Consider the following 19,210-nt stretch of genomic DNA (forward strand, 5'->3'; position numbering starts at 1 on the left):
TTCTTGTTGACAATTACAGACTTTCCTCATGACGCTAGTTCCACAGTGAATTGGAAATCCAAGCAGGGACGTGGAAACCTTTAAGTTCACACCCCAAAACTTCCTTCTGGTCGTCTCCGGGTTCAAACATCTCATTAGTCCTCAGAATCCTGACTAACAGAGAGCCCAGGGGAGCTCTCCCCGGCCACGCTGGGGTCGAGGGAGAGGCCCTGTGGGCAGGTCACTCTGCACGTGGTCCCACGGGCAGGGGCAGCCCCAGGGAGGGGGAGCAGTGTGAAAGGGTGGCCGGGGGTCTCTGAGCCGGGCAGGTGGGCTGCCGTACTGTTGACTAAGCCCAGCTCTTTCTACCAGCAGCTGAACATGCCCTCCCTCCTTCACGTCCTTGGGAGAAATTAACAAGGTCAAAACCAAACTCCCTTGCGCCTCCCAGCCTTGTGAGTGACGTTTGGTTTTAAACGAATCGTGCCATGAGGTTGGATGCAAACTTCCTAGAGGCTTGGACCCCCAGCCCACGCTTGTCCTTGGGTGGGACCTCGTCTTACACTAACCCTGCTTCAGGTCTCACTGCCGCTGCCCCCTGGAACTAACCGGCCTCTCTGCCTCGGTCACTTCCTCATCCCAAGTCCACCCGACAACAGGGTCACAAAACACAGATCTAAGACCACGACTTGCCGAACTCAGGTCTACTCAAGTCACGACCCCGACATGACTGCCCATCTTCTCTCTGCAGAAGGCTCTGTCCAGCCCCCAAGGCGCCCACTCACTGCCCGCTGCAGCCTCTCTGAGCTCCACAAACCATACGCCCTCCCTGGCCTCCGAGCAGCCAGGCTCTGCAGCTGTCCTCAGTTCTGTGGCCTGGGGATCGCCTGGGGTTCTGCCCCCGCCCAGCCTTCTGACTGCCTCACCTCCAGGCGCCTCTCAGCAGCTGCCCCCTGACGGTGTACGCGCCTCTGCATGAGCACCCCATTTGGGCTTCTCCCTGTGCCCACGCTGCCTCTCTCCCTCCCCCCCTTTTGAGTGGTGTTCCCAATAAACCATCTGCACAATCTCCATCTGAGTGTTTCCAGGAAGCCCAGTTCCTAAGATCACCCACTGCCCTACTGGTCTGCCTGGACCCCAAAAGTTCTCACGTGTTCCAGAGAAAAAATGAAACCAAAACCAAAAAGACTGCTCACTTGACACAGTTAATTTTTAAAATCCTCTTCTCACTTGGCAAGATAATTTTGAAGCTGTGCCTAAGAACAATTGGAAGAATTTCCATTTTATTCTAAGCATCTCTTCCTCTAAATATGCATGAGTGAGTTTGACACTTGCAAATTAACATTCATTGTTAGTGAAGCCTGTTCCATAAAAATCTGAAATTATCAGCTACACAATCTGGTCTTTGTGGAGTGACAGCATTTTATTAACTAGCTATTAAAGAGTCACTTCATGATGAACCGATTTGGACAAAAAGCCAAGTTTGAACACATCAGCAATTCTGAAGTAGCTGCAAAGATGGGGGAAATCTTTCAGATTCACTTAGGAGTGAATTTATGAAAAGTACAGGTCTACAAAGTGACAATGTGATTACTAAAATATGAAACATTAATCGCTAAGAAAAATGGATACATTAAAATTATGTCGGTATGTTTCTTAGAGATCAGATTATCTTTTCATTGACTTTTATGTTAAAAATTTTTTTGTTTTTAAGGGGAGGGTAATGAGATATTTATTTGTAACAGAGGGACTGGGGATTGAACCCACAACCTCATGCATGTGACGCACACGCCCTACCACTGATCTATATACTCTTCCCCCTTTTCCATTGACTTTTAAAGTCTTATTCTAAAATCATTCCTAAAGGCATCAGGAAGCATTCCTGAGACCAGCTACTCAAATCCTTGGGTAGGAATGAGCATTTTGACCTGTAGAAAAAGACATCTGTTATTCACGCCGGTTACAGGGTAAGGCAGGGAGGAGGGGAAGGCGGATCTGTTTAACTCGCACAGGTGCTGAGCCACCCGACCCTCACTCCGCACCGCAGCGGCAGAGCGGCGTGGGAGCTCTTTGGGTGTTTTTGTAGCACTTGGTCGTCTATCAGTTGCCAGCCCCGTACATACAGTCCCAAAACTTGGGGAAGATCTCGTGTAAATGTATCTGGATATTTCAACTCATCTCTATAAAGGGAAAACAGATTCTTTGCAAAAGATCACATGGGTGCAAGGTAGAAAGCTGGTAAGCCAGTCCATGAGCTGCTCCCTTGGGCCGGGGTCCTCGGAAACCACCCGGATGGAGATCGCGCAGGTGGTTTACGGGGAACACCACTCATAAGGGAGGGAAGCGGCACAGTGCGGAGGGGAAGGGGAAGCCGGACTGGGGTGCACTTCTACGAGAGCCCACAGCGGGTCCGCAGGGAGCCCGGGAGCTGGCAGACCCCTTCAGAGCTGTCCCAGCGAGGCTAGGGGCTGGGTCTTTGTGCCCTGCGGTGACGTCCTTGAATGCAGCTGTCCGGAGAGGGGTGTAGCCCCGCACGAGGCGCCTCCCTTAGACCTGGAAGAGTTCAGGGGGAGGGACTAACTGTGGGGGTCAGCACCACAGCACCACGTCCCGGGTGGCTGAGGGTTGAGCCCCCTGGTCTTGAAGGGGCCCTCGGAGGGGCCCAGTTCAGCACCCCGGGCAGTGGAGTGGGCCGCGCCCATAGTGAGTGGTGGGGGGGTCTCTCTTCTGTTCAGCAACAACAGTGGAACGTGGGCAGGGAGGGGCGAGGGGCAGGGGCAAGATTCTTGCTCATCACGGTGCAGGATGTGACGGCGGAGGAAGGACACTCGCCTGCGGCTGCGGCCGCAACCAGGCCAAGGAATTTTTAACAAGAGGCTGGCTTTCATCACCGTCACCTATACCTGCATTTTCATGGACTTCGTGCACTTCATAGTCACCATTACCCATTCTCCCTTCCTCACAGTTTCTGCCTCCTGGGTCTAACCACTCCTTGATCACACAGCCTGTCTCATTTCTCCCCCACCGTGACACACAGTCCAGAGTTCCCAGACACCGTCCCCCAGGCCCCAGAGAGCTGCTTCCCCAGCTGAGAAATTCTCGAGTCTGCGCGCCGGTATAAACCCATCTCTTGGAATATGAGGAGGGTGACCACGGCTCTCTGAGCGACAGCGGGGTCTGTGCTCTGGACAGAGTCGCGGCGGGACACGCCCTTTCAGGGCCCATTCTTCTGAGCCGGTTCAGAACAGGGGTTGGGCCAGCTGCGAAGGGGTGCCCATGCAAAATGCCACAGTAAACAGATTCAGGTTTTTGGATGATGTGAGCCTCCTGCCCAAATTCCACTTCCCCAAGAAGGAATTTCTGCCCTGCGAGGGGCCTCTCCACGTGCCGGAAGGCGAAGACACCCCCCCATCTCGCCCAGGACGTCACCAGCCTGCCGCCCCCCCCCCACCTCACAGGGCAGGCCCCACCCCTGGGGACTCCGCTTTCCTTCGGGTGGTAAAAAGCAAGCCTTGTTAAAGCACGTCCAAGACGTCAACATGAGCACACCTGGGTTAAAGAAGCCACAGTTGTTCTGGCTTTGCAGCGGTCACTCGGTCTGCCGAGAACTTTTCCTTACCTCTACCCTTGAGAAAAGACAAGTGGGATCATTGATTTTGAGGAATGAAAATTCAGAGCTCTCCCGCCCGTGAATAATGGAACGTATCTGAGTTGCTAAAGCCACTCCTTACCCTAATAGGTATTTATAAGCCACAGAAGGATGGCAACTGACTGTCGACCAACACACAAAAAAGGAGAAACAGCTGGTTGATGGCATGGTTGTCTAGGAAACGAATGACTCCCATCTCAACAGATTGGAGGTTATTCCACTGATTTAAAAGCAAAAAAAAAAAAAAAAAAAAAAAAAAAAGCCAAAAAAACCCCCCAAAACCCCACCATAAACCCTATTTTTAAAATTCCAAACACCTTACCTTATTTTTTTCCTTTGTCTCATTCTTTTCCTTTTCTTTTTTGGCTGTTTTTGGTTTCTTCTCCTTTTTCTTCTTTTTGTTTGTTTCCTTTTCTTCTTGGTTTGCAATCATGTCCTCAATAACCTGGTAAAACAAAACAATCGTCATAGCATTTTAATAGAGCTCAATCGAGGCGAGGAGGATTTCCCGTCTGGAAGGACGCGCCTCTTCCCTGCCCTGCTCTGGGCCCCGCCGACTGAGCCTCCCTGGCGTCACTGGGCTCCCGCCTGCCATCTGCCTCGCCGGATGCGGGCAGCAGGGGGACGCTGGAGATGGAGAGGGCAGAGGGAGGGAGGCTGGGCATCTCTGAGCCCAGGTCCCTGCTAGCTCGGCACTGCCCTGGCTCTCAGGGGTTCCACGAACACCAGGGCCGCTCTCCACTTCCTCAGCATCTCAGCTGCCTGCCACACCTCTTCCCCCTCAAATCTGAGCTGAGAACTGCTGTCTCCTGCCTGGACTCCATGTATGATCACGCATCTCTTCTCGGAGTTGGTTTCTTGCTTTCCCCTGTGATTTAATTTGTATTTCCTACAAAAACCCATGTGGTCTCCTATATATTTGTTAACAGATACCCAATTCACACAGGACAGCGTCCCTGGAGAATGAGTGGAGGTTTGTAAGAAGCCAGATAATTAATTCCCTTCGATACAGCAGAGATGGACTGAGCCCTCCCTGGCTGATGGAGAGCTGTGAGTTCTGGGAGGCATGAAGGTGACAGTGAGGGGTCACATATCCTGTCTGACCCCTGGGCTCGGCTCCTCGCTGGTCATGTGACCAGGACCAGGGGCATAACCTCTCTAAGACTCAGCGTCCTTGGCTCTAAAATGAAGTCAGTACGTCCACCCACAGCGCTTCACGATCATCAGGCTTGTTCTAAGAGCTTCACGGAGAGGAGCTCACTCTCTGCGAGGCAGAGCCAGCGGTGGGAGCTGTTATCGACCTGCTTTACTGATGAGGGAACCGGGGCACAAAGTGTTTGGTCACCTGCTCAAGGACACACAGCTAGTGAGTGGTTGAGATGGGATTTAGACAGGTGCCAACCAGGATGACCAGCATAATGTAGAAAGTAAAGAGGCCAGATGTGGAATGGTGTATCTAATTTACCCTGCAGTGTGAAATGCATACAGTTAACAACAAAAAATACTCCATGGTTTCAGGATGCATACACACGTAGTCAAAGTGTAAGAAAAGGAGGGGAGTGATAAACACCGAATTCAGTGCAGCGGCCACCTCTGGAGAGCAAGGTCTGCAATTAAAACAGAGGGCTCCATCGCTCCGCCTCCAGTGCGCTGTGCTAAACCTGGGCTCCACCTGCTGGGCGACGCCATCCGGAGCTGTACTGAAATGCTGACGTCTCTTTTCTCGTATTGGATTTTTGAATTTATTGCTATGTTGTTTTTAGGAGCTCACTTCGTGAAGTGTTCAAACCAGCTTTATCATGAACAAAGCAGGATATGCAGGCATCATCTGGACGTAAAAAATCTATAGTCACGTGTCCAACTTCACAGCGTCCAGGGGCCCTCCCATCCCCTGGGCTCTGGGGAAGGTTGGTGGGTGGTGAGACCCAGTGAGGGGGCGCTGGGGAGGTGAGAGGTGACGTCCGTGCACCAGGTTATTTGGTTGGCAATAAAAGGGTGTCTTTAGAGAGGATTACAGGGGGAGGGTATAGCTCAAGTGGTAGAGCGCACGCTTAGCATGCGGGAGGTCCTGGGTTCAATCCCCGGAATCTCCATAAAAAAAAAACTACATAAATTAACCTGATTACCTACTCCCCCCCCCAAAAAAAACCTAAAAATTAATTAGATAGGGTTAAAAATCCCTTGTGGTCAGAACAGCGATGCTTCCTTGGGGATCAGGCTCAAACTCACAGACCCAAGCCACAGTTCCCAGGGCGTTCATGCTCTGGCGTCCTTACAGAACATGTGCGTGTTCTGGCCCTTGGATGCCTGGAAGGTTTCAGAGACTTAAGGACTTTTTTAAAAAAAATATACATACATAAATCTGATAAAAGGATGAAATTCTTATTTGTGGAGCAGACAATTTGACGTATCTTTTAAAACCTTATCAATTGTACTGTTCGTTTCTTCTATATTCTTACTGAGTTTATTCATTTCCTATTTTGAAGATAAGCCTTTTACATGGTGCACACGTCAGAAGTTACAAAAGGGCGTGGGGTGAAATGCTTCCTCCGCCTTCTGTGAGCCAGCCAACAAGTCCACTTCCTGAAGCCAACCCCAATCTCTGGATCCATATTTCATGTAGACCTGTGCAAACACGTGTGTCCGCACACACACACGTGCACAGAGTACGCTGACATCGTCTGTTACGTCTGCCCATCTCATCCGTGAAGAACGGCTTGGGACTGTGCTTGTCTTTTTTAAACGAAAGTTGAGCTTATTTTGTGCATGTTCTTCATCTATAGCAAAGTCTTCCAAAGTGCACACACGTATACACAAAAAGGTATTATAAAAATAAATCTGTTGTTTTACAAATGTTAGACTATTGTAAACATTGTTCCTGTTCTGCGTTTTTCTCCTAATAATGTGCCTTGACCATCTTTCCTTATCAGTACGTGAACAGATTCCTCGCTCATTCTGCACAGGTGCATCCTAGTGTGTCTGGCCATTCTCCTACCGATGGAAACTGAGGTTATCGCCAGTCTTTTCTATTACCTACAAGGCTGCAGTGAATCAAAGCCTGCACGTGTCATTTTGCAGGTGTGTGAGCAACTCTGCAGGAGAGTCCTGACAGGGATTGATGCTGGACCTGTGCGTGGACACGTGCAATACTGTCCAATGACGTCCACCAGGATGTGCCAACTTACACTTCTGCCAGCAATGCAGGCGACTGAGCGTTTCCCTGCATATTCACTGACACAGTGCATTTGCCAGCTGAGCGGGTGATAAGTGGCCTGTTGCTGTAGTTGTTTTGATTTTTCTAAAGATGCCAATACTGGATTTCTTTTGCTTGTGCTCTTCAACAATAGTAAATCTCCCAGTAGAAGTTCACTTTGTTGCCTATGAAGTCAGCCATCATGTTTTTGGTAAATGAAGGGAATTGAAGGTCAAATTCGGCCTGCTAACTGTTTCCTTTTTCTTTCTTTAAATATACATATAATTTTACTGAGGCATACTTTGCACATCTCACAAGTACCCATTTCAAGTGTACAACTGAATAATTTTTTAGTATAAAAATTTACCAAGTTGTGCCACCATCACTGTCAGTTTTAGAACATTCCCATCACCCCTACTAAGATCCACTCATGCCCACTCATTGTTCATCTTTTCCCTCTCCTGCTCTTCTGCCTAAACACTGATCTACATTCTGCTTCTACAGATTTACTCTTTTTGGACATTCCATATAAGTGGAATCATATACTATGCGGTCTCTTGTGTCTGGTTTCTTTCACCGTCCATCATGTTTTTGATGTTCACCCACGTTGGACCATGTATCACTTGTTTGTTCCTTTTTTATTGCTGAATAATATTCCATTGCATGGATATACCACACTTCACCAATCCATTCACCAACTGATGGATATTCAGGTTGTTTCAAATTTTTGGCTATTACGAGTAATGCTCCTATGGATATTCATGTACAATTTTTTGTGTGTGTGGATATATGTTTTCATTTCTCTTGGATGATGTCCTAAGAGTGGAACTGCTGAGTCATTTGGTAAATTTATATTTAACTTTAAGAAATTCACAAACTGTTTTTCCAAAGTGGCTGTACCATTTTACATCCCCACCAGCGACATAGGAGAGCCTCTCTTCTCTACATCCTCAACATTTGCTATTGTCTGCCTTTTTGATTACAGCCATCCTGGTGGTTATGAAATGGTATCTCTCTGTAGTTCTAATTTTCATCTCCTTAATGACTAATGGTGTTGAGCATCTTTTCATGTGCTTGTTAGCTACTCACATATATTCCTTTGTGAATTGTCTATTCAAGTCTTTTGCCCATTTTTTTTGATTGGATTGTTTGTCTTTTGATTTTTGAAATCAAGAGTTCTTTGTACGTTCTGGTACAAATCCTACATCAGGTAGATGGTTTCAAATATCTTCTTCCAGTCTGTTCTTACATTTGCATTTTGTTAATGGCATCTTTTGAAGCCCCAAATTTTTTGAATTCTGATGAGGTTCAATCTATCAGTTTTGTCTGTCAGTGTAGTTTTAATTTGCATTTCTCTTATGTAGGTGAGGTTGATCATCTTTTCATATGCTGAACATCTTTTATTGTGTTTCAAATCCACTTAGATGCTCTTTTCTGAGAACTAACTGTACACATCCCTGACATTTTAAAATACTGGGTTATTGAGGGTTTTTTTTTTTTTATAGAGCTGTAGGAGCTCTTTCTATATTAGAAAAATGATCTCTTACATGTGACACTCATTACAAATAATTCCCACAGTGTGTCATCTGTCATCTGATTTTATTTGGGGTCATTTTTGCCTTGCAAGCTAAAAATTTTTTTAAAATGTAGTTTAATCTATCTTTTTTTCTTTTATGACTCCTGGGTTGTACACCAGAGGTAAAAAGGTCTTTCCCAATTGGAGGCTACAACATATTTCTTTGTTGGCTTCTTCTAGATCTTTGTGCTTTTGTTTTGTTTGACATTTAAATCTCTGATCCATTTGGAATCATTCTGGGGTTAAGCACGAAGAGACAGATTTAATTTTCTTCTTTTCTAGTTGCCAACCTGGTTATTCTAATACGACTCATTAAATGGTCTTTTTTCTTACACAAGAAAGATGAGATGCTTCTTTATTATATACTAAATTTCCATGTGTATTCGGATGTATTTCTTGATTTTCTATTCTTCTTCATCTAGTCATTTGCCTTTGCCAATGGGCTCTTAATAACACGTTTTAACATCTGGCGGGGCTGGTTCTTCCTCATTACCCTTGGTTTTCAGAATTTTACTAGTTATTCTTGGTTATTTACCTTCTACCTAAAGCTTAGAATCAAACTGGTCACCCTCTGCATGCCCTGACCCCCCACTCCATCATACTGCTATTGGCGTTTTTATTTGGATCATATTATGTTTACAGATGATGTTTGGGGAGAGCTGAAGTATTTATAATGTTGAGTCTTCCTATCTAAGAACAAGTACGCTCTTCCATCTGCTCATTTGCATTCTTCAGAATACTGTAAGCTTTTCTTCACATAGAATACACATTTATTATGAAATTTATTCCTAGATATTTTATCTTTGCGGTGCTGTTGCTGCTGTAAGTGGACTCATTATAGTTTCTGTGTAGCTGCTGTTTGAATGTACAAAAGCTTCCTCTTTCTGCATGTTAATTTTGTAACTCCCCATCTTGCTTCACATACTGTTCAAGTCAGCTTTTCAGTTTCTTTGCTTTGCTTTTCTAAGTATAGAACATGTCTGCAAAAGCGGTCACTTTCCCTCTTTCGTTCCAAACCTATACCTCTATGTTCTTTCTCTGCCTAAGATTGTTCAACAGCTCCTGTGGGTCCGTGGTGATAATGGCCATCCTTGTATTTTTCATGACATTAGTGGAAACGTTTCCAGTGAATTTCATTAAGCATGATGTTAGTTTTTGGACTAAGAAATATATTCCCATGTTAAAGAAGTATCCATATATTCCATTTTTGTTTTATTATTTAATATCAGGAATGGGTGTTGAGTCTGTAAGATGCCCTTCAGCATCCACAGTGATGAGCTTATGCTCTCCCTTTCGGTATGGTATCTCTTTATACGATGCAGTGTATTCACAGACATCCAAAGCTCCGACCACTCTTGCATTCTGGAATAAACACCACCCGATTGCAGGCTTTTGTTAATTCAACATGCCGCTGGTTTTAGTGTGTTAATGTCTCACTTGGAATGTTTTCATTAATACTCATAAGGAAGACTGATCTGTGATTCTATTTCAATTCCATCTTTTTGGGGGGTTTGGTGTCAATGGATTGATTATTCTCTCTTGATAAGAAGCACGTGTATATATATATTTTTTACAAATACATTTGACTGTACATGTGCATGTTATAGTGATTACGCATGGCCTTCATCTTCCTCCTCCTTCTCCTCCCATTAGTAAGAATTGCTAAGACTTTCTGGACGACTTCAGTGTGCCAAGCTCTGTTCTGAGTACCTGACAGGTAACACCTCATCTAGTTATTACATCAGCACAGGGAGGCAGGTGTTGCTAGCGTCTCCATCTGCAGATGAGAAAACTGAGACGCAGAGGGGGAGTCCTTGCCTAAGGCTGCGGACCTAGCGTGCGCTGTGACTCCTCACCTCAACGCTGTCCTGACTCTTCCATCATTGCCTTTTAAAGTCATGCTGCGCTGTGGCCAACTTTGTTTTCTTTTAATGTATTGACCAGACAGCCTCAGTTTTCTTTTGCTTTTAGTTTGACTAGACATTAACTCTACTTCTGAGTGTTTCTCATGGATGATGGAGACATTCCATCAACATTCTTAATTCTATAATCATACTTTCTAAACTAACAAGAAACATGTCTGGCTGCTTGCCGTGGGCTTTCAAGACACAACTTGTGCCGGATGATTTAGCTGGAGGGACAAGACCTAAACATGTGAAAAAGTGAAATAACACTATGTCAAAATGACAGTCACTCCACACAGGGCTTGATGAACTGCCAACAAGAGGGTGGTTATTAAGTGGTCACAGAGTTCAGAGGAGAAGGAAAGGCATCCTCTGTGGGGTGAGAGGAGACTTCGGGGGCTGATGTCAGCTTCCAACAGGGAGGTGGGGGAAGAGCTCTTCCCTTTGACCCTGAGGGGGGCAGAGGGAGACAGGGATGCTGAGAAAACCTCATCCACAGCATGGTTTTTACCACTGCTTAGTGAGTGCTTCCTGTCACTTAACTAATTCCCTACTAGCGAACATTAGCCTGTTTTCCTCTTTGTCAGTGCTGTGAGCAGCGCAGACACCAACAGCTGTTTCAGTCATCCATCGCCAAGTGTCGGTAAATCACATCACGGGGGCCAAGTCTGGCCTGCTGCCCATGTTTGTAAATAAAGTTTTATTGGAACACAGCCATGCTCATTCATTTACATATTGTCTGTGCTTCCGTGTTATAAGGGCAGGGCTGAGTAGCTGCAGCCGAGATGTATGTGCCGCAGCCTCAAATATTTACTATTTGGCTGCTAATGGATAAAGTTGGTTGTTTCCAATCTATTGCAGCTTGACTTATTATTTCCTTAGTAGTAATTCCTTAAATGGCATTTATGCGTCAAAGGCTATCCACAGTAAACATCTGGATATTTACTTGGTTCATGTCCCTCAAAAAATGTCATGCTAATTTAGATATCCAGCCTCAGGGTGCAAGAGGGACTTCTTTCCACATGCCCACCAACTGAGTTATTATCAGGATTTAAGAATTTAAACAACCCTACAGGTGAAAAGAGATGTAGTAACATTATTTTATATTTAAATTTCTTTGCTAGTAAGTTTTTAAAATTTTTAACTTAGGTTAATATTTTTTGACTTCTTCTCTACTGAGGTATTCAGTTGTCTCTTATTAACTACTAAGAACTCTTTGTATATGAAAGATACCTACTATCAGATATGATGCAAATGTTTTCTCCACTTTATCATATGATTTTTCATTTTTAATGAAATTTATGATTTTTTAAATTCATTTTTTTTTGCCATTTTTAAGCCATTTTGTTGGCTTATTTTCTTTATGATTTCTGCTATGGTGATAAACTTATAAAATTGTTCCCCACTGTTATTAAATATTCAAACAATTTCTTCTGGTAATTTGCGGCTTAATATTTTCCATGTAAATACTTAATGCATCTGAAATTTATTTTCTATATTAAAGGAGGTAAGGATCAACTTAATTTTGCCAAATGGAAAGTCAGTTGTGCCAATGTTATTTATTGAATAGTTCATCCTTCTCCACTTATTTGAAATGTCATCACTATATTACTGAATTCCAATTAGCACCTGAATCAATTTCTGAGCACATCATTCTGAAGTCAGTCTATTTGGGTTTGAATCTCAGCTCCACAACTTACTAACTGTGAATTTGGCCAAATAGCTTGATCTTCACAGACTGGGAAGGTTGAATGGGTTAACTTACATGGTGTTCTTTGCATTGGACTTGGCACAGAGTATTTATCCAGTAAATGCTGCATGCGTGCACAGGACTCACTATTTTTGTGGCTACTGTCATCTGTCTATTCTTTTCCCAAAACTGCGATGCATCTATTACTTTATAATTTGATTTATACCACGTAGGGCAAGTTCCCCATGATTATAATTCTTTTTCAAAAACTTTTTTGGATCATGGATTCATTCTTCCATATAAACTTGGAAATAATTTTATCAGTAAAATTGTTTTGATTTTATTTGAATTGAATTAACTGCATAAACAATGGAAAGATAATGTGTATTCATACTTTATTGAATCTTTCTGTCCAGAGAAACAATGCATCAGTCTATTCATTCTTTCACTGAATTCAGTGAATTTCATCAGTATAATTCTGTACAATTCTGTATGTCAATACAATTTTTTGCTAAGTTTGTGTTTTCTAGGAAGATAAACACATAATCTGAAAACAATGATAAAAGTATCACTTTTTAAATATCTGTAACTTCTTTTCTTTTTCTTATGTTATTGTATGTGTTAGAGCTTCCAGGGAAACGTTAACTAACGGTGCAGATGGCAATCATTCTTTTCTTGAGTTTCACTATTAATGGTAATGCTTCTGAACGTTTCACTATTGAGCCTGATGCAAACCCTCTCTTGCTTTCTATGATAAATGCTCTAAGGTTAAGAAGAGTTTTCCTATTTCTTTTAGAATGAGGCATTTCTAAAAGCAGCTTTAGATGTCATTTCATCAAATGCCACTGGAGCATCTACAGAGATGAGCAAATAGTGTTTCTCTGGAAGAACATTAATATGGCAAAGAGCTGAGTCTTGCTGCGCAAACAGGAGCTAAGCAGAGGACGAAGGGCAGAGGGCACCCTGTCGTGAGGGAGAGCGTGATGTGCATGGAGACACTACAGTGCAGCAGCACGAGGGGAGAGGGGCACGGGCAAGTGGACTGCTGGAGCTGGTGACCTGAAGATGGCGGGGTCAGGAGATGAGACTGGGAGGCAAGCAGGGACCAGAACACAAAGGGCTCCTGAAATCAACTGCTCATCATTTACTAAGAAGATGGGTACCACATGTCACCTGTCATCACCTCTCTTTCAAAGAGCAGAAAGGATGAATTCACTTCAAAAAATGCTTGAAAGTACATCCACTGATGAACATCAAACACATTTTCATGCAAACACTTGCAGGAAAATAACCAAGATCCAATAAGACTGCAAATCCTTTAACTCTCAAGTTTAAAGAAATGTGATTATGATACATTTACATTTTATTTCTCAAGCGTATTTGTACCTGTTGTGGGGTCTTGTTGGAAAAAATGATAGCTGAACCTCCTTCTTCTTCTCTGGGGTAGTCAGGAAATGTGCCTGTTAAGTTCCTGAGGAGGAAAAAAAGGCAGATTAAATGGTGGTTTCATTGGTGTGTATATCTATGAAAATTCATCAAATTGTACATCTGAAATATGTGCAGTTTACTGTGCAGGAATCACACCACAATAAAGGTGTTAACGAAACAAAGGTACGGCAATCTCATCAGTCAAATCTGATGAAATAAAATTACTATTTAATATAAAAAATACAGCCGTGAGCCCGAGTGCAGCCCTCTCGCTCACAGGCCCCATCAGCTCTGCGTACGTGCACCATAACGAGCGATGCTTGCTGGGACGGGGGCTCCCTGCCAGTCGCCGGCGGGACTCGCCGTCTCTAAGGAGCAGAAGGACCCAGTGACATTCAGGAGCAGGTTTCCGTCCTCAAGACAGTTGTTACTCTGAGACAGACACACCTCTCTTTAAAGCAGATTCTACTTTTCTGCTAGTCTCTCTTTTTCTTTTTAAATTATTGAGACACTCTGTGCTTGAGTTAAGAATGAAGACAGAAGTACAAATGATTCCTTCCTGTTTAAAATTTAGGGTAAACACAGGATTTTGAAATAAAACAGAAGGATGGAGCCGTTCACATTACAAATTTAGCAACAGTGCATGAATACACATGCAGGCTTCAGAGTTTAGTCAATCTAAGGCCCCGTATGTTATGGGTTCCAAGTAGTAATTTTTTTCCTGTAACCATGTGATTTCTACATTTTCAAAAGCAGACTTTGAAATTTAATGTTGTGGAATTTCCAGAAGGATATATAGTTAACTTTTCCAAGAGAAATTGATGTGGATGTAAGTGTTATATTTATTCTACACATAGAAAGGAAAAACTACCAAGTTAGTCCCATTAATCCACCAAAGAACAGAATCTGAGGGTCAGAAGAAATGGCCATGCTCAAGGTGACTCTTCAGCAGCAGTTCTCAAAACGTCGACCTGTTACAGGTAACCAGTTGCCTGTTACATTCTTGGTCATTTCTGATGGTCCCCCAAAGCCTTTGTTTATGTGAGTTAGAGCCACTGATACTTACTGTATTAGGTATTAAAATGGAGACATTTCTAAAATATGCATTTTCATTTAAAAATAACAATAATAAACCCATTATATGTTCACCTACATAATATTTTTAATATATTTTTATTGAAGTATAGTCAGTTTACAATGTTGTGTTAATTTCTGGTGTACAGCACAATGCTCCAGTCATACAGGAACATACATATATTCATTGTCCCCATAAGTTACTACAAGATATTGAATATAGGTCCCTGTGCTATATAGTATAAACTTGTTGTTTATCTATTATATATATATATATATATGTATTAGTATCTGCAAATCTCAAACTCCCAATTTATCCCTTTACCTTCTTCCCCACCTTGTAGCCTTAAATTTGTTTCCTATGTCTGTGAGTCTGTTTCTGTTTTGTAAATAAATTCATTTATCTTTTTTTAAAAATTCTACGTATAAGTGATATCATATGGTATTTTTCTTTCTCTTTCTGGTTTAGTTCTCTTAGTATGACCATCTTCTTTGTCCAGTCATCTGTTGAGGGACATTTAGGTTGTTTCCAATCTGAATAATACTTTTAATGAAGAATTTACTTCCCCAAACAAACAAAAAATTGTTGAGAAGAGTGTTGCCATTTTGGTTTGATAGAAGTTAACAGGATGTTTATATCTGCTTCTGTATTCAATCTGTTGCAATACGTGGTTTTAGTTGAAGTGTAGGAAGAACATCTGGCCTCACACGCATGTGTAATTGGCAAAGGGAGGACTATTTTAATAGTCTTTTAGACAGCTGTGAATATTTTGCTTTGACTCTACACCACAATTCGACAAGTGGTAGCTTCCTAAAGGTGAGTGGTGGTGAGAATCTGAAACCACAACAGGAACCTTCCCTTCCCCGCCACATTAAAATCCATCTGTCTTGTGCACTGAATAATTGGCTTTTAACCCAGGCATGGTTTTGTAACATCAGGTCTTGGTCATTTGAAAACTAAGGGTTCACTGAGTTCTGTGGGTCTTCCCAAAGCTGACACATTACACTGTCTCAAAGACTGCAATCATTAACAAGTCCATCAGTCTCATGACCCAAAGTCTAAGCAATGTAAAACTCTCAAACTCACAGAAGTGACTACAAGATTTCCAAAATTTTAATTTTTGCTAGAAGCTTGAATTGTATTATTGGCAACAAATAATCTTAGCTATTTTCCTTCAGGCTTATCTGGCTCATTTTTGAGGAAATGTCTCCCTCAAATCCGGTTTTCAACTAAAAATGAAGCTCCACAGAAAATGGCTGGTTCAGCTTGAAACTAGACATGTGGGGGGTACCCTTCCTGAGCAGAGCTCACACACCGGGGTGCAGCGGAAGGCAGCCACCCCACCGCCCATTTCCTCATGCACAGTAGTGAAAAGCTGTGTATTCAAGGCTTAAGTCCTACAACAATTTTTTTACTGCGTCCTCAGGGATATTGTTAAAGGAAGTTTTTTAAAGGCAGGTGCATGGTGGTGAGGACCATGATGACTCTGAACTGGGGCCACTGCCTTGGGTCAGGCTGAGGAGCTGGAAGCTCCCCAAACTGCTCCCCTTCCCACTGCTTTGGCCCTATTGTTTCCACAGATTGAGCTTCAAGCATCTTAGGACAGTTAGGGCATTGTCTGGACAAAAATCTCTCAGGTCTCTTGAACCTTTCCTACCAGCTCATTCAGTAGACAGATAACTCAGATCCTCAGTGCTGCTTTGAAAGTAACTGAACACAATGAATTGTGGGGTAGGGGGTGGCAGTCTGTGGACAAATGCACTAGAAGCGAGGATGGTGGGAGATCATGCACTATGTGTGCCATTCTGTCAGTGGAGCTCCCTTGACCACAGCTACTTTGGTGGCCTCATGCACTCATTCAACCATCCATCCATCTACATACCTATGCATCCACCCATCCATCCATCCATCCACCCACCCATCTATTTATCCATCCACCCATCCATCTATCTACCCATCCATCCATCCATTCATTCACATAGTCAATCAACAAACATCTGCTGAGTACCAACCAGATTCTAGATGTCATGAAGGGAAACAGCGATCTGAAGGTTAAAAGATGTCAGATTTTGCCCCTATGCAGCTTACACTCCACAAATGCATGGATGATGCATAAATTTGGCCTCAGATCCTACAAGACTCACATCTCAAGCCTTGCTAACCTGCCTGACCACATTCTGTCAATCTATGCATCACTCGACCTGGACAGGCCTCGGATAAAAACCAGGAATAAAAACAAATTTCTCCTGTATAGCACAGGGAACGACATTCAATATCTTATAATATCCTTTAATGAAAAAGAATATGAAAATGAACATATTTTTGTATATGTATGACTGGGACATTGTGCTGTACACCAGAAATTGACACATTGTAACTGACTGTACTTCAATTAAAAAAACAAACAAAAAAACAAACTAGAAATACATTTGGATGAAGTTAGAGCACTCCCTCTTTTTCACACCCACTCACCTTATTCCTTTGACGACAGTCTTTACAAGCAACTCCACTGTAAAGTTTTATTTCTACATTTTAAAGCTTGAGTGTTTATGAGGACTCAAAAGAAAACTTAGAAATTCATATAAACTAAAACCAAGAAGGATTTACATGTGCCATTTCTAAAGCAGAATTCTTAATTATGTTACATATCAATTGTCATAGTAAGATTTTATAATATATTTTTCATAATACTTTTAGCAAATATATTATTATTAAATATATTTATTTCTAATAGATAAATGAACGTATTTAGTTTTTTAGTCACAGTTTAAATAATTAATCATAATTCAAAGTCGGATGTCTTATCCTTAAAGAATGTAAAAACTGTTGTTGGGCAAACACTTAGAAAGATGTATTTTAAAATTCGTATGTAGAAAATGGCAGCGTAACCTGACAGCTCTTTATGTCACACACGGGCTTTCCTGTGCGCACGACACCCCATGCTCTCCCTCTGTGGCAAGGGAGGCTCTGTTCCCAGAGCCGTTGCAACCTTGTTTTGCAACGTCCCAAAGATACCCTAGGCTTGCAATGACTGGGATTCCCTCAGCCCCATCCCAGAGACTCAGCCACTCAGAGCATGCTGGGAGAACACAGGTTTCCAGTTCTGTTTCATGTTTCCTTGGCTGCTGGATTCTCACCCCCGGGTTTTCAGTTGTGTTCTGGGGCAGAGATGGGACACAGCCTTCCCTCTCCCGAGTAAGGATGCTCAGAACTGCGACACGCTGGTGGTCTCTCCTGCTCAGGGTACGGAAGTTGCAAGGTGACGGGTGTTTCAGCGCTTCGAACTCAGCACTCTGTGAAGGTAAAGCGCTCCTGGATACAGATGGCTTCTACTCAGAGACCAGTGACCAGAAATATTATTTGGCTCCCATGGTGTTTCTGGTGCAAACAGCTGAGGACTGACCACATCGACTGCAGGTGACAGCCGTGTGGGGACCTCCAGGGGAGCAGAGACGACCTCAAAGGTGTGGTGTCCAGAAAGCTTCAAAGTGCAAACAGAGTATCTCCCTTCAGAAGTACAGGAAGTAGCTGAAGTACCCGAACTCTACCCTTGTCCTCACCTTCTCCCCCAAACCACCACTTCCTCTTGGATTTCCCCATTTCAGTCAATGGAAATTCTTTTTCTTGTTGCTCCAAGGGCAAAACCCGAGAATCCTTGACCTGTCTCCCTCTTTCCTGCCTGCGTTGTCCATCAGCAAACCCTGTTGGTTCCACCTTCCAAATACGTCTGGAATCTGACCTGTGTTATTCCCCGCACTGGTCCCAGCAGCGGTTATCTCAGACCCGTGTTGCTGGGATGAACAGGTCTGCCTGCTGCCCTCCCCCGCTCCTCGCCCCAACCCTGTTCTCCTCCACGGGGCAGCCAGAGATCCTTTTACAACAAGAATCACAACATGCTGTTTTTCTGCTCAAAGTTCGCCAGTCCTCTCACTCAAAATGAAACCGACGCCCACATAGTTAGGTTAGCCTGGGGCCCACTCTCCCGGGGACGGGCCCAGGTCACGTGTAATCAACAACAGCACCCTCTTTCGTTCTTACGAGTGTCTTGGTTTGGACGGTGAGTCGTCTGGTTCCTCCACTTACCACAGCCTACCTGGTATTTCCCCCGCCGCCTGCCTGCCTTCCCCCCGAACCCTCATTCCACCTGCTCCTCCTTCACCCGAATACTCCCTCCTCAGAGAGACGTTCCCACTCAGATTAAAAAAATACCCCAGGCAGCATATTCAGTCACTTGCTTCAAGGTTTTGCTCAAATGTCATCATATCACAGAGGCTTCCCTACTGCCTGGCATAAAATAAGTCTTTGACTGAATAAAGTAGGTCCCCCCTTATCTCACAACCAAAGGGCTCGCTGAGGTGCGTGCATCCGGGGTGGAGAAGAAGCGGAATGTCAAGCTGGTTTTGGATGATTATCCGGGCTTCTCTCTGCAGCCGGGAAAGCGCTTTTGGAGATGCAGGGATTTACTTCTACTTCAAGCAAATTTTAACACAATCCTCTGCAAATTATTCTGTGTTAAATATCCCGACTTGGTACATGATGATTATTTAAATCACAGCTTTCCCTCAATTACAGTTTGAAGCTTACTTCCACAGACATTTGATTATCTTTGAGCTTTCATCATTTTGCTGATCCTCAAAGTTAACATGCAGCGTGTGCTAGAAAGTCGCTCGCACATCCTCCCCCCGGCCCCCCGCTGACCAATTTCCACTTGCCCTG

The 19,210-nt window shown here is 43.6% G+C and overlaps 1 protein-coding gene across 2 annotated transcripts in view; it reads right to left on the reverse strand.

The window, feature by feature from the left end:
- DRC11 (dynein regulatory complex subunit 11) overlaps window positions 1-19,210 on the reverse strand; it is a 149,739-nt gene that overhangs the window by 74,250 nt on the left and 56,279 nt on the right. For both annotated transcript variants that reach the window (XM_010948153.3, XM_045511559.2), the window contains exons 7-8: window positions 13,378-13,462; window positions 3,951-4,073 (exon numbers count right to left, since the gene is read on the reverse strand). In XM_010948153.3, the coding sequence (XP_010946455.2) occupies window positions 3,951-4,073; window positions 13,378-13,462 (208 nt within the window). The remainder of the gene's footprint in view (window positions 1-3,950; window positions 4,074-13,377; window positions 13,463-19,210) is intronic.

The sequence above is a fragment of the Camelus bactrianus genome, chromosome 5 (genome assembly GCF_048773025.1).
Source record: "Camelus bactrianus isolate YW-2024 breed Bactrian camel chromosome 5, ASM4877302v1, whole genome shotgun sequence".
Taxonomy (NCBI): Eukaryota; Metazoa; Chordata; class Mammalia; order Artiodactyla; family Camelidae; genus Camelus; species Camelus bactrianus.